At 48.0% G+C, this 21,463-nt stretch overlaps 2 protein-coding genes across 4 annotated transcripts in view; one reads left to right on the forward strand and one right to left on the reverse strand.

Moving 5' to 3' along the window:
- The window catches only part of LOC105941642 (glutathione S-transferase Mu 1-like), a 127,467-nt gene that overhangs the window by 15,830 nt on the left and 90,174 nt on the right, over window positions 1-21,463 (forward strand). The gene's annotated exons all lie outside the window — the stretch shown is intronic.
- Window positions 13,530-18,180, reverse strand: LOC101523672 (glutathione S-transferase Mu 2-like). Its single transcript, XM_058660010.1, has 8 exons — window positions 18,128-18,180; window positions 17,823-17,898; window positions 17,409-17,473; window positions 17,034-17,115; window positions 16,838-16,938; window positions 16,123-16,218; window positions 15,927-16,037; window positions 13,530-14,013 (listed from the first exon to the last, which is right to left on the reverse strand). Exons 1-8 carry the CDS (start codon window positions 18,161-18,163, stop codon window positions 13,924-13,926), a joined length of 657 nt encoding a protein of 218 aa, XP_058515993.1. The 5' UTR covers window positions 18,164-18,180; the 3' UTR covers window positions 13,530-13,923.

A 21,463-nucleotide genomic window follows, 5' to 3' on the forward strand; every position in this document is an offset into this window, starting at 1 on the left:
TGTGGGGCAGCCCCTGCCTGAAGCAGACCTGGACCTCTTCACCCACGGGAGCAACTTTGTGCAGAGAGACAATGAAGGGCCAGGCGAGCAAGTGGTGTTCACAGCACGACAGGCACTAGCAGTAACAACACTGTCACCCAGGGTGTCCACCCGGAACGCTCCCCCTGACCTCTCTGACAAGGGCTCTCCAGCCAACAGAGGAGAGAAGGCCAACACTGACACAGACTGTAAGCATGTGGGCAAGCCTGGGCATGCTCGCTGCGCTATCTGGGAGGAAAGGGCACTCCTGACAACAGAGAATGTGGACAATAGGTACACAGCTAAAATCCCGCTGAAATCCCAGCTCTATTGGAGGCAGTGCCAGAGTGAGGACAGGTGGCAACGGGTCACTGTCCTTGTCACCAGAAGATGCACATGCAGACTGCGAGTGGGAGCCAAGCTGCCCACCTTCCACCAGAACAGCAGCTGGGGAGGGATCTCCTGGGGCCTTGACACTCCGGCTTGATGGAGTCCTACTCATTAAGCTGAAGAACATGAGACAGGAGTGGAAGGGGGTGTTGACACTTGGGATGACACCCCCGGATGGAAACAGAACTCCCCCTGCCCATCCTTATTCCCAAGGTCCTGGCCCAACCATCATGCAATCCAAGCATGGGAGTCCACATTGTGGGCCTGACACCCTCAGGAACTTTGTGGAACATTCATGAGGGGACCTCATCTTCATTGTTAGTGCACCCGCTAACTTAGAGCTGCCTTTGTGTGTCCATAATAACCTGAAAGCAAAGAAGTTACTGCTGAAATGGGGCATATGGGTTACCAAACACTTACTTGTTGACCAACTTCCTTCTTGTACACAAAGTGATACTGGGGCTTCTTTCCTAGCCAAAATAGCTTGGCAAGAAAAAAAAGATGAATTCCACCATGAGAAAAACAATTGCCAATTATGCCAAGAAAGTAGCCTCAACTAGAAAGTGTTGGCACTTATCCTCCTTCAGATGAGGGCAGGCTCTGAAGCAGTACATGATAGCTCCTTCCTGATGCCAGAGATAACTGTGTAAGTATTGCTGATAAAATAAAATAAAATAAGGTGATATGCTGATAAGCAGATACTAACAACTCTACCCAAGTGTGCCTCCACCAAGTCATGCCCTCAAAGCTGGAAGACCACTTTTATATTTTATTATTTGTAAAGATTTATTGACTTTTTATTGGAAAACCAGATATACAGAAAGGAGAGACAGAGAGGAAGACTGATTCACATCTGCTGATTCCCTGCCCAAATGGCTGCAACAGTCAGAGATGAGCCCATCTTAAGCCAGGAGCCTGGAGCCTCCTCTGGGTCTCCCAAGGGGTTCAGGGTCCAAAGGCTTTGTTCCGTTCTTCACTGTTTTCCCAGGCCACAGGCAGGGAGCTGGATGGGAAGCGGGGCTTCCAGAATACAAACTGGTGTGGATTTGGGATACTGGCATGTGCAAGGCTAGGAGTTTCTCCACTAGGCTACTGTGCTGGGCTCTGCTTCATCCTTTTGAAATAAGGGTTGCATGTACAAAGTTCAGTTTCCTCACTGAGAATATTGTGGTGTTCTGGACCTCCATCCTCCCTCGCCTACCCCATGGTAAAATGCCCAAGGTCATTCTCAAAGACGACAGGATCTTTCACACTTAATTGCTAAGCCATGTCCTCAACACTAGGCAAAGTTAAGTGATTAGTGCATATCCAAAACATCACAGTTTGCCCTGCAAGCAAAAAATGCTGGCTTGCAAACTGCTCATGTTTGCAAACAGTTAGTGCTGGTGTCCAGACATCTTCCGAGTCTGTGGCTCTTCAGGGAACCATGACATCCCCTCACTGCATGCTGTGTACACAAAGCCAAGTCATTGCTTCTCTAGGCCTTCCTCTGGGATACCCAATGACACAAGGCCCCTTCTTCTCAGGTATTCTCCATTTTGGCCTATAATCATCTTGCTAGTAAGGTGACCTCGTCCACGTACTGGTTAGGAATCTCCTGTGTTGCCATTAAAAGTGAATCCACTGAAATGCCTTAGACACTCAGCAAGAGTCATGACAAATGCAGGTTCCAATCTTCCATTTCCAGGAGCCCCTCTTCTTCCCTGAGTCAGTTGCATGTGGTTGGAATGAGCTGGCACCCCCATTCCACAGAGGTGGAGTAAAGGATCAACAGTGGGGAATTTGTAACCAGACCAAACACATGTTTTTTTCCATATTCAATGAAAAACAAGCAATTGATTGAGACTATGACCCAGTAAAGTATCTCTTCCAACAGATAAATAATGCTTGCCTGTGAATTCCAGGCACTGGCCTTGAGAAAGCTGGCTGAAGTTGCAAAGTAATCCTGTTTGTCCCTGGCCAGCATGACTGGGAGTTGAAGTTTATTGCAACACACCATACAGGGGAACAAAGAACAAAGTGAGAATGGGTTTGGGGCTGAGTGGGCTCCATCCAGCGGCATCTCTAACACAACACCAGGCCTCTTTCAGGTCCCTGCCAGTAACATTTTGTAGCTGCTTAGATAGGGAGGACATTCTGCTACTCCCAACTCATGATAAAGTCCAGCCATCCAGCAAGTTTCCCAGGGAGTTGTGCTGAGGGCCAAGATAGTCACTCTCAGACCTGCAACCTGCTGTAGCACCTGATGCAGCAGCCCAGCCTCCCCTGCTCCCTCTTCCAACATCAGATCATCTACCCTGGCCAAGGACAATCAGTCTGTTTGTGGAGCTTGTTTAACGATTGTCCTCAACTGCTGACATAATAAAGTTTCTCTTTTCTGTACTCTTCAAACTGGTGCTTGTGAGTTAGATTTGTCACCAAGGACAGAAACCATGCTTACCGTCACAAGGTGACAGGCTCAAGCCGTGGCCCTGGGCAGCAGGCTGAGCAAGGGCTCTTTCCATCTGGCTGTTTAAGGTCCAACTTCTGGTCCCACTCAGACCATCTTTGTGAACTCAGAAGTCGGGAGGAAGCCACGGGATTTCATGTGGGCAGAGATGTGCTCCAGGCCCCGAGAGCGGGAAAAAGATTAGACCACAAATGTCTGTAGCCCCACTGGGGTATGCATAGTCCAACAGGACCTGGGGGCTTCCAGGGCTGGAACTTGACACCATCTCCTGAGGGTCCACAGCCCTGGAGACTTCACTCTTCACTCCTCAATCAATGCCTTTCCTTCTTAAGAGCTGCAGTGGAGAGAACTCTACAGAGAACAGCTGTGTTACACGCTGGAGGGGACTGTGCAGGCTTAGGAAATGCACTGCCCAATCCTGCAAGTTCAGGTGCACGCTTCTCAGGAGGGATGCCGAGTTGCACAGAGGGAAGCTGTGTTCTCACGTGCATACACAGCTGGTGTAAGAGCCTCTGATGGACACTCCTGCCTCTGGGTTCTTCCTGTTGCTGTACCCTGCTTCCCTTTGCAATCCTCTCAGGAAGCCCTGGCTTTCCTGTCCACACAAGCATCTGGATGGGCAGGCTGCACGTGCAGCATACCAGAGAGTCCAAATTGTACCCAGTGACTCAGCAAATCCTGCAAGAAAATTGATACAGGGAGGCAGACCAGCAAAACACACCCCTCAGGCTCTAATCTGTGCCCTGAAAGCAGGAAGTCCCTACTTCTCCACTTGGCACAGGAGCCCAGCCTCCTAGTACACAAACTGCTTCTCCTCCAGTGCAGCACTGCCCCACCCCTACCCCCAGCACCAGGCCAGAGGACACTCAGCCAGGCTTTGTGCACCTGCCGATCAAGAGACAGAGAGCCCATGAGGTGGGTCTCTCTTCAGGGAGAGCCATGGCTGCCTGCACCCAGTGATCTCAGGGAATAATCACAGGAGTGAAAACAAGACCCTACCCTGTGTCACACACACACTACAACTGGGCCATTAACGGACAGAGAGGCAGAGGAAGAAAAAGGGGAAGATGGGGTCTACCATCAGACACTTCTGGACCAAAACCATTGAATAGGCCACCTACCTGTGTTCTCAAACACAGCACCAGCACCTGCCCTGGGTATCAGTGCCTCCCTGGATGGGCTCATGTGCTCCAAGGAGCTCTGAAGATCACACTGGAACATCATCTGTGCCTACACGCAGAGCCTCCCTCCTACCCTTTTGAACCCTGCACCTGCCAACCACAGACACACTGTTGAATGCCCTGCCTCTCCCACAGTGCCCTGTGTGAGGAGACCTGCCTGGATAAGGGCCTGAGGCTACTCCTTCTAGCAACGTTTGAGACCAATTGACTCCATGGAGCAGAGCTGCCCAGTAACCTCAGCCCTTCCCCAGAGACTGTGACAGCAAAGAAGAACCAGTGATCTTCTACAAGCTGCTGTCTGGGACCTCTTTGAGCTTCATTTCTTCCTACTGATTCCTCAGGGGTCCCGGTAAGCACAGAAATTGTGATGAGCAGCAGAGATGGCAAACCAAGGCAAGAGCCACCAATGCAGGCAGCCATTCCCAGAGAAGGAATGTTGGCACCTGAGACACCAAACAGTCTCCAACTGGGGCCTCAGATCAGTCCTAGTCCCATGAGCTATCTCTTGTGGGTCCTTAACTTGAAGTCCATAGGTTAGAACACTTGTATCCAAACCTTTTTTTTTATTTTTAATATTATTATTGTCATTTTATGATACAGTTCCTTAGGCCCTGGGATTTCTCCTACCTCCTTCCCAAAGCCCTGACTCCCACTCCCCCAACACACTGAGTTCTCCCATATGTTTGCAATAGCATAGTTCCTCATAAACAATCCTAAGTCCATCATGGCGGGCATGAATAATTGCAGAGTCCAGCATCCCTTTGTCAAGGCACATCCAACAGTTTCACTGGGAGTCCATTCTTTTTTTTTTTTTTAAGATTTATTTATTTTATTACAAAGTCAGATATACAGAGAGGAGGAGAGACAGAGAGGAAGATCTTTCGTTCGATGATTCACTCCCCAAGTGAGCCGCAACGGGCCGGTGCTGCGCCAATCCGAAGCTCGGAACCAGGAACCTCCTCCAGGTCTCCCACGCTGGTGCAGTGTCCCAAAGCTTTGGGCCGTCCTCGACTGCTTCCCAGGCCACAAGCAGGGAGCTGGATGGGAAGTGGAGCTGCCGGGATTAGAACCGGCGCCCATATGGGATCCCGGGGCTTTCAAGGCGAGTACTTTAGCCACTAGGCTTCGCCTCTGGGCCCGGGAGTCCATTCTTAATCCAGAAATAGGGATGCACACTGCACCATATCCTCACATCTGGACATGTCAGTCTGTACTACACAGTCAGTATAAATCCCTGCAAGTGAAAAGCCACAACAAAATCAACGACAGAAAGAAAAACAGAACTTTACAATGCCATGAAGTTAAACAACACAGCACTGCATATGATAGTCTCCATTACACAATTGCTACACTTTCTCTTAAATGGTCAGAAAACAAAATCAACAGTAAGAAAAAAGAAATTTACAATATGAAATTAAATAACATGGTATTGGATGACTAATGTGTCACTAAAGAAATGAAACAGAAAACCAAGAACCTTCTTGACAATAATGATGTTATGAGATCCGTGAGTCGTTGAAGACTTTAATGAGAAAAAAGTGTTTTGAAGAAATGAAACTAAAAACAAAAATATCAAAATCCATGAGATACAGTCTCCGCTGATCTTTGTTGGTGAGATATATCTCCTGTAGGCAACAAATAGATGGGATTTGTGCTTTTAATGCAGTCTACTAATCTATGACATTTAACTGATGCATTTAAACCATTTACATTCAAGGTTGATATAAATAGGTGGTAATTTGGTCCTGTATTTAGCAATGGGTTGTTCATTGATTTAGTCTTCTTTTGCTATTTTACTGGGATTTTCTTCACATTTGTCTTTGGTTTTGGTGGGTACTATTCCTCTTCTCTGTCAAGAGAACATCTTTAGGGTCCGGCGTGATAGCGTAGTGGTTAAAGTCCTCGCCTTGCCCGCCCGGGATCCCATATAGGCACCGGTTCTAATCCTGGCAGCCCAGCTTCCCATCCAGCTCCCTGCCTGTGGCCTGGGAAAGCAGTGGAGGATCGCCCAAAGCCTTGGGACCCTGCTCACATGTGGGAGACCCAGAAGAGTCTCCTGGCTTCAGATTGGCTCAGCTGCAGCCGTTGCGGCCACTTGGGGAGTGAACCATCAGATGGAGGATCTTCTTCTCTGTCTCTTCTCCTCTCTATATATCTGCATTTCTAATTAAAATAAATAAATCTTTAAAAAAAAAAAGAGAACATCTTTAAGTGTCATGTGTAGGGCAGGTTTGGAAGAGGGATATTCTTTTAACTTTTCTTTACTGTGGAAGAATTTTATTTCATTTTCAAAGAAAAAGGAAAGTTTTGCTGGGCACTTTATCCTGGGCTGACAATGTTTTGCTTTTAGAATCTGGAATATGTCGCTCCATTCTCTTCTTGCCTATAGAGTTTCTTGTGAGAGATCTCCTGTGAATTTAATTGGCATTCCTTTATATGTCAGTTGATTTTTTTTCATGTGCACATTTAAGGATCTTTTCCTTATGTTCGATTGAAGAGAGCTTGGTTATCATGTGTTGTGGTGAAGATCGCTTTTGGTCAAGACTGTTGGGAGTTCTGTGTCTCTCCTGGGTGTTGTTTCCCAATTCTTTTTCCAGATTGGGGAAATATTCTGTTATTATTTCATTAAATACATTATGTTAAAGATTTTTTTTTAATTGGAAAGCCAGATATACAGAGAAGAGGAGAGATAGAGAGAAAGATTTTCCATCTGATGGTTCACCCCCCAAGTGGCCATTAAGACCAGGCTGTGCTGATCTGAAGCCAGGAGCCCCGAGCCTCCTCTGAGCCTCCCACATGTGTGCAGCGTCCCTAGGCCCTGAGTTGTTCTTGACTGCTTTCCCAGACCACAAGCAGGGAGCTGGATGGGAAGCAGGGCTGCCAGGATTAGAACTGGTGCCCATATGGGATCGCAGGCACATGAGGCAAGGACTTTGGCCATTAGGCAATTGCAACAGGCCCTCGTTAACTACATTTTTAAATGCAGCTTCTCTTTCTGCACCTTCTGGAACTCCTGTGCCTCTTATATTTGACCTTTTAATTGTGTCTCTTCTTGAATACCTTTTTTTAGCTTGACTTAGCTTTGCTTCCAGCTTTTTGATTATTTCCCTGTTGTGCCAAGAAATATCTTCCAATTCTGAGATTCTTTCTTCTGCCTCCTTCATTGTATCATTGAGACTTTCCACTGGATTTTTAATTTGCTCTATTGTGTCCATTATTTCCAATAATTTGGTTTGATTTTGTTTCAATGTTGCTATTCCCTGCATGACGTATTCCTTAAATTCCTTCATGTGCTTCTCATTGTTGATAAGTAGCTTTATAACAAGCATTTTGAATTCTGTATCCCCATTTCTCAATCTATTTCTCATTTAACTTTGAGGTTGGCAAAGGCCTTTGCTCCTTTGCAGAGGAGTCTTCCACAATATTCACTGTGCCTTTATCTCTTCTTTGCTCTTGGTCATTGTACTTCTGGTTAGCAAAGTCTTCTTAGGGCAGGTTTCTAAGGTGTGTCACCAACGGGTCTGCAATTCAGTTGCATTTGGTACACGGCTTTTTCTTTGCCATCACTTTTTCCACTCCCTCCTGTGAATTTCGAATCTGGGTTCTTACGTTCAGCTCCTGCCATGGTCTGTGTAGCCCCAGCTCCTGGCTCAGTACTCTACCTCCTGTGATCCCACGCTGTTGCTGCATCATTGTCTGTACGACATTTCTCCGACTTTGGGCTAACGCAGTTCCCAGGATTAGGGATATACCAGGTGTTCTAAATAGTAGGTTGTTTGTAGTGCTGATCTTGCTGGAACCTGCTGGCTGTTAGGTCTGAGGGCCACATGGACCTATTTTGAGTCATAAAATGCCAAAGTCGATATTATTTTCCTGTGGGACCAGTGCAATGCACTGAGCTCAGTGAGCTCACTTCCATTCAGTGCATGTGCAGCTCACTGTTGTCCCTACAGTCTCAAAGTCTTTGCCACACTGTACAAAATGGCACCTGATGTTCCACTGCTGGAGTTCTTGATTTGCTGGCCATTAGATCTGGGGGCTACCTGGAACTACATTTGGTGAAACCTATAGAATGCTAAGTCGTTGCAGTTCACTGAGCCAGAAATGAATTCACTCTCAGCATAGTGCATCTGTAGTCCTGTGCCACTACCTTTGCCTCCTTACAGTAGATGGTGTCTGAATCGGTACTACCAGAGGTTTGGGCTGTGAAATCCACCCTGTTCTAGCACCACCTGTTTGAAATATCTGTCTGTCTCTGCTCCTGGTCAAAGCAAACAAACCAGCAGGATGGGCAGTTCTTTGTCTGAGTTCACCTCCTAAGTTCCCAGTGGATTCTCCTTCCCACCTGGTTGCTGGTGGAGTTCTGGCCGCCGGTGCAGTTCAGATTGCTGCTGGCTAAATGCTGCTGGGATGTCTGGTCATTGAAATACCACACCATTATGTCCGCTGCTCTCCTGTGTCCTCAGTTTCCAAGTACCCCTCTGTCATTGATCTTTCTGCTCCTATCTCATGGAATGTGCTGTCTCTGCTTCACCCTGTTTAATGTTTCTCTGTCTCTTTAAATGTGTCCTTACTCTATTCCACCATCTTTATTCTCTCTGTATCCAAGATTTTTAAATGTATTCTTTCATCTTTGATAATTTTCATCTTTGATAAAATTGTTTATATTTGCACATCTTTTTTCTGGTGGAAGGATGGAATAATTCTGAGTTTTTTCCTTTGGTAATCACTTTTTAAGCTTCAAATCTAATAAAATATTTTACCTTAATGTTTATATATGTTTAAATTTCTATTTAAAGATTTATTTCTTTAGCAGTCAGAGTGATATAGAGAGGGAGAAACAAGGAGAGATCTTCTATCCTTTGGTGCAGTGACTCAGTGCCATCATAGCTGGGCTAAAGCAAGCCGAACCCAGGATCCCAAATTTTGTTCAGGTCACCAAAGGGGGTGGCAGGGGCCCAAATACCTGTGCCATCTTCTATTGCTTTCCCACGTGCGTTAGCAGGGAGCTGGATCGAAGAGGAGTAAGCTGACTCAAACAAGTGGACAATAAGGGATGTTGACCCTGCAAGGGTGAGCCTAATCCATGTCACCACAAGTGTTATGCCTGAAGGGCCCAAATGAAAGAATGCCATGCACTGAGAAGATCTGAAAGTCCTTTGTTCGCCAGTGGTGGAGAGCAGGCTCATGCGAGAAAGATTTCTAAACTCTGAAGTACAGAAGAGCAAGGTTTATGAAAGCAAAACCACAGACTGGGGTCAGGAATAGGATGTTCAGGGGATAGCTCAATTTGCATTAAATGCAAAACTGTATTAATGATGGAAAATTGCTGACTTTGCAAGCTCTGGTGCCTGGACCACGTGGAACTTGATTGTTCCCCTAGTTAAGCTTGAGCAAAGTAAAAAGGAGTTAGAGCATTTAGCCAGACATGATGTGGTTTTCTACTCAGTGTTAGGTGTACCTCCCGACTCAAAATGGCATTGAGTCCAACTCAATATGGTGTTCCTCAGGTCAGTCTTCAACTTCACAATGCAGCTTCAAAATATTGTTTAAATTTGAGCTGTGAAATCAGAAAACTACAAAAGGACTTTTAAAAGCCCATGGAAAATAGAATGAAAAGATAAGCTTATTTTGGTTCAAAAGGATTGTGAAGCCTACATATGCTGAGAACTTAAAAAAGAATTTATGAAAAAAATACATGTATGGATTTTAGACATTTTAGTTCCAAAACAAACTTATCTTTTTTCATTTTGACATTTTGAAATAGCTTAATGTGACCACCTGTTGTTCATTGTGTTTTAAACATTTTATTTTTTATTGCGCATAAAATGTACCACCTTGCCCATTTTCGCAGTGCATAGGTACCAGGGACACAATGCAGTGGTACCACATTCATAATGTGTTGTTGCCATGACACCCATCCAGCTCCATAACTTTAAAAAAAATTTTCCTTCTCTTTATTTTGAATACTCTTTGCTCTGTTTCTGCCCAATTTTACACTTTCACATGTTTTCATAATGTTTGTTATTTGTCTTTTGCTTCCCTATTTAGGTCTCCTGTAAACATACGTTGCAAGCTGGCCTGATGAATTTACTAATATTTCTGAAAGTTAACATTGTTACGAGAGATATTCATAATAGTTAGTGGTTTTTTTTTCCAGAAGTTAAAATATATCTCATTTCCCCCCTGGTTTGTAAAATTTCTCCTGAAAACTTTGACATTAATGCTGTGCTAGCTTCTTTAAAAATGACCATTTTCCTCTTACAAATTGAAGAATTTTCTTTCTGTGTTGTACTTTTAAGAGTAGGACTACACTGAGTCACAGTGAGAATCATTTGTGTATCTTTTGTTTGTGCATCTGATGTTCCCTGAACTCCTGTACTTGAACTACATATTTCTCCAGACCGGGGCTATTTTGAGCTGTCACGTCATAAAATAGATTTCTTAAGCCTCTATTCCTCTTTGTTGTCAGAAACATCCACAATTTGTGTCTTACTTCATCTCATAATACCCCAAGTGTCTCAGAGTCTGTCTGCATTCTTAATCTCCATTCTTGTCTGACTGTGATACACCAAAAATTTGTCCTTATGTTTCAACATTTCTGCTTGATTTCATCCATTTTTAAAACTTTATTCTTCAACTTGAGTTCTTTATTACTAAAACCTATGAAGCTGCCATTTTCAAGATCTCTACTTCTTTCCTGATTGGAAGTATCATTTCCAATATCTCTTTTTTTTTTTAAAGATTTATTTATTTTATTACAAAGTCATATAGATAGAGTGGAGAGACAGAGAGGAAGATCTTCCGTCCGATGATTCACTCCAAAAGTGACTGAAACGGCCGGTGCTGGGCCAATCTGAAGCCAGGAACCAGGAACCTCTTCCGGGTCTCCCACGCGGGTGCAGGGTCCCAATGCATTGGGCTGTCCTCGACTGCTTTCCCAGGCCACAAGCAGGGAGCTGGATGGGAAGTGGAGCTGCCGGGACTAGAACCGGTGCCCATATGGGATCCCAGGGCGTTCAAGGCGAGGACTTTAGCCGCTAGGCCACGCCGCCAGGCCCTCCAGTATCTATTTCTTTACTGAATTCCTCAGTCACGTCATGAATTATCTTCCTTATTTTCTTCAACCATCTGGATTTTCTTTTATCTCCTTGAGCATCCTTATGATCATTCTAAGCATTGTTTTAAGTCTCTTGTCCTGTAAAACTGTAGGTGGGAATAAAACCAACACTCCCCATCCCCAGCCATGACCCTTTTCCCATTTCCTGTCTCTATAACTTTGTCTTCTCCAACTGCATCCTGTCAGTGGATTCATAAGGTTGTGGTCGTGACATGGACATCACTGAGCCTGTGTCCTCGCAGGTCACCCAGGCTGTGTCATGCTCAGAGGTCCTTTGTTGAGGGCTGAGCAGTAAAGCCTGCTCCTGTGTGTGTGCACAAGCTGTCCTTATTACTTCCTCTGCTAGGAGACACCCGGGAGGCTCCCATCATGTCGAAAGTGGTGCTCTTAGGAGCGTGGCAGTACACACAGCCCTTCGAGGACTTGCTGTTTCGAGTGTTATGCAGAAATGGAATTGCTGCCATCAAGTGATCATTTCACTTTTTGAGAAAGAACAGTGCTGACTGGCACAATGCTGGGCCCTTTGGCATTCACACCAACAGAGCCACAGGGTTCCAGTTTCTCCAGTCCCCACCAGCACTCCCTTTGTTCTGCTTTTAGTCTCAGCCAATGCCATGAGTGTGAGGTGGTGACTCAGTCTAGCTCTGCCTTGCCTTGCTTTAATTGGTGATGTGGAGCACTTTCTGGGGTGCCCATCTGCCATCTGTGTATCATCTCAGAGACATGTCAGTCCAAATCCTTCGCCCACTTCAGAATTGAGTTGTTTGGCTTTTGCTTTGACACAGCTGTTTTGTAAATGGAACATTAATGGAACACGTGGATCCATTCCTTCAGGTATCCGGTACAACTTACTATTCCTTCTTTTTTATTTATTTTTTTTTTTTATTGTAAAGGCAGATATACATAGAGGAGGAGAGACAGAAAGATCTTCCGATGATCCACTCCCCATGTGACTGCAACAGTCGGTGTTGTGCCGATCTGAAGCCAGGAACCTCCTCCAGGTGTCCCACGCGGGTACAGTGTCCCAAGGCTTTGGGCCATCCTCAACTGCCTTCCCAGGCCACAAGCAGGGAGCTGGATGGGAAGTGGAGCTGCTGGGACTAGAACTGGTGCTCATTTAGAATCCCGGCACATTCAGGGTGAGAACTATAGCCGCTAGGCCATGGCTGGGTCCAGCTGACTTTTCAAAGCCAAAAGCTTGAGTAACTGTGACAAATCATGACCCAGAAAGCCTAAAATCTTGGGCATCAGAGAAAATGTTTCTTGATCCTGTACTAGATGTACATCTATATGCACTTATTATTTTCTTTTATCATAGTGTCACTTTGATCTTCCATTACCTTTGAACTTTTCTGTCCTCAAGTCAAATAGTGACTTAACCAATTTCCATGCAATAGGTTTCATAAGCATTTAGCTAGGTTTACCCTTGATCCTGTCACTTGTATCTTTTAAATTAGTCACCTATTCCTTAATGACCTTTAGATCACACCTGCTGCTTACTTTTGTAAGTGCAACTGTTGGCAGTGCAAACTCCCCTCTTGGACTAAGTCACCAAGGTCAAGTACACTGTCCCACTAATTTCAGAAGCCTGTTCCATATGCGTTCTTCCTTTGCAGGTGACCTCCTATGGAATTCCAGGTTCTGATATAGCGTCACACCGTGCAGCAGCAAACCAGCCCAGCCCAGCCCGTCTCAGGAAGGTTGTCCCAAGGGCAGGTGCAGCACCTTTAACGGTGACGTGAGAGACAGCGGCAGGTACCTTCTCTGATCTCTGCATGTTACTCTGTACCCCCTCAGATCCAGATGGTTATTTCCACAGCACAAAGTCCTGCTCATGGCAGAACAGGCTGGCTTTGCATTCCCCAGGAGACAATTCTTCCACATTTCCAAACTTCCTGAACACCTGATGCAGGCCAGGCATCATGACATATATCACAGGGAAGACATGTGAATTTATTAAGTTGGTGTAGAAAAAAAAAAGTACAACAACTATAGATAATGTGACACTATTTACTGAGAAGCATTCTGAAACTATGGAGCAGGAATATCCATGTCAGGGAAAGCATCCTGGAGGAGATTCTGAGGTGGGGGGGTGTGCCTGAGGACTGCCAGCCCCTCCCTATCAACCCTGCAGTTTTCATAGCCCGAACCAATCTTCAGGGGCTTCAAGCCATGGCACAATGCTGTAGGAATGAGGAGCCAGGCACAAAAAGGGACCTAAATAAAGGACAGAGCAACATGCACAGGCCACAGAAATGACCATCACACCTTGGCATCCCATTTAACCAGGCACAACCACACACAGCATCCTGCTTTCTCTGGCCTTGCTGTGGCAACAGAATAAAGAAAATCTGAAACTCCAGCAGTCAGTGCCAACTCAGAGCTCCCAGGGAAGAGGAAAGGCTCAGGCTGAAGTTCAGGCTTCCTGGGGAGCACGAGGTGCCAGGGAGATCTCACTCAGCAGCAGGGCCAGCACAGGCCCAGAGACCTCTCTGGCATTTGGGAGTTCAGGGCCACTCAGGCCCCTCATGGCAGAAGACGGGAGCCACAGTATTGGCCTCAGTGCAGGAATAAGAGTCCAGGGAGCCATAGCTGAGGAAGAGGGCAGAGCTGAGGCTGTCCACGACTTTATGGGAGGGGCTGGCTTAGAGGACAAGGGGCAGCAGGCTGGGAGGAGGGAGTGAAGGGAGAGGACTGAGAAGGCTGAGGCAGGGCTGGGGGCATGAGCTCCCCAAAGCCAATCCTATCCTTGACATTACACTTCCTTATTTTCCAATCCAGCTGGCCGCCTTAGAATATACAGGTCTCGGGAGGAAGCGGCTGGACTTCATGTAGGCAGCGATCTTTGGCAGGGACTGCAGGGCAGAAAAAAAAAAAAAAGCAGAACTCAGGGTCTATGGTCCCACTGGGCTTTCTGTAGCACCTGTTTAGGAACAGCCCAGCAAGATCCAACAACAGCCGGTGCATAGGGCTGTGAGCAGGACCTCAACCCTGTGGAGTTCACTCTTCATCACAGATACCTCACACCACACCTCAAATGATGGGTCATCTGGAAGATGCTAACAGCTGGGTGCTCTGCAGGTGCAGGCTCCAAACCCATCCCAACCTGCAACATGATCTGGTCCTGGCTATCACCTCTCAGACGGAGCCTGAGTGTCACACTTGTTCAATAACTTTCTCACAGCCCAGGACTAGGTATGAAGACAGGCCAGGACACAACCTGCCTCTGTCCCTTTTCAACTCTTCTCCACTCACCCTACCCCACGTAGGCCCTGTTGCACCTGTCTGCACAAACACTCTCCATATTCACAGTGAGGCTGCCTGCTTGCCTGGCATTACACACAGAGCAGGAATGTCCACCAAGAAAAGGAGCTGAGACCATGCCAGGGCAGCGTGCAAAGCACCCAGACTTCACAGAGCGACTCCGCAAAAAGTGATTGTGGGAAACAGGAGGAGGTGAAGCAGCAAAGAATTTGAGGCCAGCTCCAATCCTTCCCCTGACACTGGAAGTTCTAACTCCTCTACTTGATATCTGAACCCAACCTCACTGTGTCTCAACTTTCCCTCTCCGGAGACCTGTTCCAGCAAGCAGCACCAAGCACTCTCCTGGGCCATGCACCTTCATGCAGGGCTGACAGTGCCCACAGAGATTCTCAAGATCTCAGGGCGATCCAGAGTGTTCGGGGCCTAATGGGCCTGGCATGTAGGGCCATGTGGTCCAGCGCACAGATGTCATCTGTTCTTTCAAACCCAAAACACAGAGCTGAGCAACTGTTGCATAATCCCCAACGTCACAGGACTGGACCTGATTCAGAGCTGAGAAGGCACATTTTTGCATAGCTAGGACAACAGGGCAAAGATCATAGAGTGAATAATCTGTTGGTCTAATACCTCAAACACTCATATCTGTGATAAAAGCTTTTTTGCAAACAAGATGTCCCAGGTTGATGGGACCCAGAGAGGTGAGGACCTGGCTGTGCTCCTCTGGGTGATGACTGGTGGGACCCTGAGGAGTGAGGATCAGGCTCTGCTACTCAGACTCACACTGTGTCACCCCTTCCCTGCCCCCACTCTGCCTGCCCTTCTCTGACTCATTGTAGCATGGAGTCACATTTGCAGGTGCATAAAATTAAATATCAAACACCTGTTCCATGTCACAGACACATTATGTTGGACATTGGAATGTAGAACAAGAGAGAATGAACGTTTTCACCAACTTCATGACAAGAAACTTACGCGCCACCTGTGGCCACTGAGATTCAGCGCCAACAATACACTTAGCAGCTAGTGTTTCCACATGAGGAGCTCATTGCTTCAACTTCTCTGGAGATCAAGCATATGGAGTGTTTGTGTCTCTGACACTGAAGCTCCATTCTAACATGTCTCAGCCCTCCAGATGCCCGTTAGACACACTGCTTGCTGTCTGGCCTCTCCCATAGTCTCCAAGGATTGGAGAACCAGACAGGACAAGGGCCTTTAGCACAAAATGCAGAGGACCCCTGGTTGTTGCCCGTACATACCAGAGGATCCCAGGGATCCCAGCACAGCTGTGCCTGGCTCTGGGATCCTGACAAATGGCTTTCCTCCTGCTGACTCAGTCTCGCTTTGAATCAACTGGGAGAGACAACTTGCACACAAATACTCTGGACACAGCAGGTGCAGGATGCTAACCCTGGGTCCTGCTCTCAGGGGTTGGTCTGTAACTCAGCTCCAGAACTCAGAGAGCATGAAGGAACTGGACAAGGGGAGAGGAGTGACACGGAGTTACCTCAAATCGAGCCATGAAATCCTTCAGGCTTGGGAATGCATCCAGGCAACCAGGAGCAAATATGCGGTTCACATCCAAGACATCATAAGCGTGAAAATCGGCAATGGTGATCTGCAGAAGCCAGGAGGAGGGAGCTCAGCACAGGGGGAGACCGACCATGCCCCCTGCTCCTGCCTCCCTCCCTCTCTCTCCTCACCTTGTCTCCTGCAAACCAGGGCCGCTTCCCCAGGAACTGGGAGTACAGCGTCAGCTTCTCAGGGAGGCCCTTAAGATAATCAGGCTTCAGCTTCTCCTGAAGGAGCAAATGGCTGTCAGCACCCACAGACACAACTTTGGGGAGAGGGTCTGCCTGCCCAGGGCTGCACATGACCCCGCTGGCTGGGGAGGCAGCCATCTTTCCTGAGTGTGACAAGGATGTGCACAGATCACAAAGGATGGAGGGAAAGGAACCCAGGACCTTGGACTGACCCTGGGCTGCCCATTGGGGAAGTGTGCTTATCTTATAAGGGCATGGTAGCAGCCCTGGGAAAACAACATACACCTGAGAACAGACCCACTGAGAACTGCTATCATGCACTGAACTCTGCTTCCATGTAGTGACACATGTTGGGAATAACAGTGAAAGATGACCATGTTAAGGGTCACAGATTAGATAAGTACACTTTCAGAATGTGAATTTTGAATTTCAGAATTAATTTTGCCTCCAGGGTCATCAGGATTATATCCAAGATTATGGAAACCGATTTCGTAACAGTTGGGAGTTTCTGAATCAATGTGTTGGTCAGATAGAAAATTTCTTGGAGAATTAGTCCTCCTGGGGTGTTCAGTGGCACACAGGAGCAGTGCAGATATGAACACAAGGTTTAAAACCTCATTGAACTGGCCAAGTCCTATCCAGCTGGGGCACTCACAAAGTTAGGGTTGAAGCAGATACTGCCAAGTTGCCAGCGGCTGTCCATAGCCTGGTTTTCCAAAATGTTCACGCGAATCTTCTCCTCTTCCGTCTCCCCACCTGCAGCCCACACACACAGCAGACACCCTCAGCATCCCACCCAGCCAGACCCAGGGCACAACCACAGCCCCACGTCCTCAGCCAGCCCCACTCACACAGGTTGTGCTTGCGGCCGAGGTAGTGCATGATGGCATTGCTCTGGGTGATCTTGCGAGTCCCATCAATCAGGTATGGCAGCTAGGAGGTGGAGGTGAGGAGGGAAGTCAGCTGCGCTCCCATGTGCCCAGCACCCCATGCCCTGAGCTAGACAGAGGAAACAGGAGACCAAGTACCCCCTGTGCCTGGCCCATGGCAGGTCCTGGATATATTCTCCATTCAAGGAATAAGTGATCTAAATGTGGAACATCAAGGAAAGTACAGTGGTTGTGCACAAGATCCTGTTCTTTAAAACTCTAAGGTTGAGAAGGATGTGGAGGCAGAGACACCAATCACGACCCCACTCCCTCCAACACCCCATCCCCTGCACGTACGTTGGGGAAGTCCAGGCCCAGATTGAATTTCTCACTCAGCCACTGGCTTCGGTCAAAGTCAGGAGCTGTGGAGAAGACCAAGTGAAACAAAACCTCTCCAGCATACAGCCTCTTTCCCTGGGACCCTTCCAAGGAGTCAGGAGCAAGACTCCCAAGACAGGGCATCTGGGATCTGAACCCCAGTCTCACATTCAAGGTATGGGGGCGGCAAGAATGCTTATTTGTGTGTGAATTTGACATGCCTCTTACAAAAGTTGTGAGTTAGTCCAAGGAGGAACCCAGCCCAAGCACTGATCCATGAGTGCCCATCTCCACAACCCCAATGTCCTGCACCATCCAGGGGACCAGGGAAAGGGCAGACTCTGATGTCAGTCAACTGCAGTGGGCACAAGTCAGAGCAAGCAGGTGCATTACCATCCCCCATGGAGTATCTCTTTTCCTCATAGCTGGTGCCCGTGTATTCCAGGAGCAGGCGGACAGTGTGAGCCAGCTGGGAGGGTGGTAGGGGACAAAGATCAGAGTGACAGTTCCCTAATTTTGACTGCTTTAACTCTAGATGAATCCAGATACTAAATACCCCCCCTCACACACACACAAACACACACACACACACGCACGAGAGCTCCTTGAAGGCGGAAGCTTTCTCTGTGTTCCACAAGAACCATGCCTACGACTCTCCCCAGTTGCTAAGGCGTACCCTGGTGAGTCCCCTTGCTCACCCCGCGGATGTCCCAGTAACCCAGTGTCACCGGCATGGTGGTGGTGGTGCTGCTGCTGCGTGCCCAAGGGACTGATCTGGGCAGGACAACCTGGGGGCTTTACCCGACTGCAGAGTGCAGGACTCCGCCCCTTCCACTCGGACCCGCCTGTCCCCTCCCTCCTCTCCTCCAGCCCTCCACTCACCCCTCCCCTTGGCTCCTCCAGCCCCTTCCGCCCCCTCCCAAGTTTCTCATGCTTTGTGTTCCCTCAGAACTCCTTCCTGGTTGCCAGAGTTGCTCTAGCCACCCACCAGAAACAGAGTTTCATGGTCCCAGACCCCGGTGTTCCCTGAGCAAGATCTGGGTGCTCAGAGGAAGAGCGCAGGGTGGGAACTCACGGCTTTCCCAGCCTGGCCCTGAGGCCACTCTGCTGGGTCCATGGGAGTTGCAGAGCCCTTGGCAGAGGAGCTGGGCCTTCAGACATCACTGTACCTGGCAAGAACTGTGCCAATTTGAAGCCAGGAGCTTCTTCCAGGTCTCTTATATGGATTCAGGGCCAACCACCTGGGCCATTCGCTGCAGCTTTCCCATGCCACTTGCAAAGCGCTGGACTGAAAGCGAAACGGCTGGGACAGCAACTGGCTTCTGTATGAGGTGCTGGTGCTACACATGGATTAGTTTGATATGTCACTGGGCCAGTCCCTGCACTCTTACTCTAATTATTGTTGTCTTTATTCTAAAAAATATTTTCGTAGGTGGTTTTGCAACCTACTGGATTAAGCCACCAACTGCAAAGTCAGCATGTCATGTGGGTGCTGAATTGCTGACAAGTGGTTCAACTTGTTTTTTTTTTTTAATGTTTTAAAATTTTTATTACAAAGTCAGATATACAGAGATGAGGAGAGACAGAGAGGAAGATCTTTCGTCCGATGATTCACTCCCCAAGTGACCACATCGGCCGGTTCTGCACCAATCTGAAGCAGGGAACCAGGAACCTCTTCTGGGTCTCCCACACGGGTGCAGGGTCCCAATGCATTGGGCCGTCCTCAACTGCTTTCCCAGGCCACAAGCAGAGAGCTGGATGGGAAGTGGAGCTGCCGGGATTAGAACCGGCGCCCATATGGGATCCCGGGGCGTTCAAGGTGAGGACTTTCAGCTGCTAGACCACGCCGCCAGGCGTATGCAGTTCAACTTGTGATGCAGCTCCCTGCTAATGGACTGGGAAAGCAACGGACAATAGCCACGGTACTTGGGCCCCTACCACCCAAGTGGGAGACCCAGAAGCATCTCCTGGTTTTGCCAGGTCCTGTGCTGGCCTTTGTGGATATCTGGAGAGCAAACTAGCAGATGGAAAAAGCTAGCTCTCTACAACTATTAATTTCAACATAAATCTTTAAAAATCTTTCTCAATTGAATCTAGGTATTTCGCCTTTCTAGTTGCAAGAGATAAGAGATTTAGAACAGCAAAATGAGAAGTGTAACAACTGAGGGTGAACATGTAGGTATGAACATGGGACCACTGCCTCACTGTGAGCAAACCTTTAGGAAAATCCCCCCCGGAGGCTAAGGCTGCTGTCTCAGCCTGGACGCAGATGGGGAGCTGAGCTCTGTGGAGGGGTCCAGGTCAGAGTGCATGGGGAACATCTGCAACAGGGACTGCCCTCTGCCAGCCCCACTGACCTGCTGCCCCATCTCCCCAGCAACAAAGAGACACCCAGGCCACCGCAGTTGTCTGGCTTCACTTGGTGAAACGAAGCTCAACCTGCAACTCCACACCCTATTCAGGTAAGCTGAAATCATTGGTGATATTCTTGGTGCACACTCCTAATATGTGCTAGTTACTTTCCCAAACTGACTTCTTCAAGGTCAACAACTGGGTTCTTCAGCTGTTGAACCCCATTTTTGTTCAAGTCACTACTCAACCTGGTTTCACATATTCACAATGTCATAAAAGAGAAACAAAATAAAACCACAGGCCCATTTCTTTGGAATACTCTTTAGTTTTCAAACAAGTCTTCTACCTACAAAAATTAAAGCAGGCAGGTAGTACATTGCTCCTGCGAGGGTTCTAATATATAGTCATATCAAACTGACTTTAAGTCATTTGAGAGTTGGGCATTTGGTGCAGCATTTAAGATGCCAGTGGGGTTGCCCACATCCCATGTCAGGATGACTGAGTTTGAATTTTTAACCCTGGCTCCTCCTAAGATTCCTGCTTCCTGCTAATGTGCATCCAGGGAGGCAGCAGACGGTAGCTCATGGTCTGTCACCCCTGCTACCAACATGGACATGGGGTTTGAGTTTCTGCCTTGTCCCAGCCTGGACTACTTTAGAAATGTGGGGAGAGAGCCAGCTGATGGTACAAATCTCTTTGTCACCCTGCCTTTCAAGTAAAAAAAATTCACACCTAGATCTTTATACAAATACATGTCATTTGAGTCACCCTTTCATACCCAAGAACACTTGTGGATCAGGAGCCAAGGCCAAGGCTTGACTCTGAGGACCCAGCCTGCTGAGGGTCTGACCCGGTCCTCCCTGTGGTCCTCTTGGACATCTTCCAGGCGTCTCTGGTCACCAGATGGTCTCTCCTGCTTCAGGACAGGGCTCTGCTCCTGCCCCCACAGAGGCTCTCCCACCTTCCTTCACATCCCCTCCTGGACGCTGCCCTCAAGGCCACTGTCCTGGTCAAGGAGGTCACCTATCTGACAACAGGACATTTCTGAGGGGGCACTCAGCCATGCCTCCTCTGTGTAAGGTGGGCCTCTTGGAGATTCACCAGCTGCTTGATGAAGGAAAAACGCCACCTGGTGAATGACCATAAGGCTTCAGTCAGGAGACCCAAGGGCTGGTTCCCCAAATCCCATAAAGGACAACACAGAGGCTCTTTTTTCTTTTCTCTGCCCCTTGTCAGGGCATACCCTGCCTTCTGGGGTTGCTGCTCCTGATGCATGTCTCTGTGGGTTGTCATTCTAGGAGCCTGGCAGTGCTCAACGCTGCTCTTCTTTGGAGGGGGGAGCTGACTTGAGCGCTCCATTATTAGACCCATCTTAGGCTGGCACTGGCTGCTGGAGCTTCCCAGAGCCTAGAGAACTTGGCAACCCAGTGGTGAGGACAGAGGGATGTCCTTGGGGTATGGGCAGGAAGCTGTGGTGCTTTATGCAGGTCTGACTGGGCTGCCAAGGGTGCTGCCAACTGCCAGGACCCCATCAGCTGGTGGCTGTTGAGGAGGGCTGGGGCAAGTGGCCAATCTTGGTCCAACGGTTGGCCTCGGGCTTTCAGACCTGGCTTAGCATTCCATGGCGGCTACGATTTGATTTGAAACTTCCTACTCCCAGAGGGTTTAGCCTAGGAGTGTGG

This window comes from Ochotona princeps, chromosome 2 (assembly GCF_030435755.1).
Source record: "Ochotona princeps isolate mOchPri1 chromosome 2, mOchPri1.hap1, whole genome shotgun sequence".
Lineage (NCBI taxonomy): Eukaryota > Metazoa > Chordata > Mammalia > Lagomorpha > Ochotonidae > Ochotona > Ochotona princeps.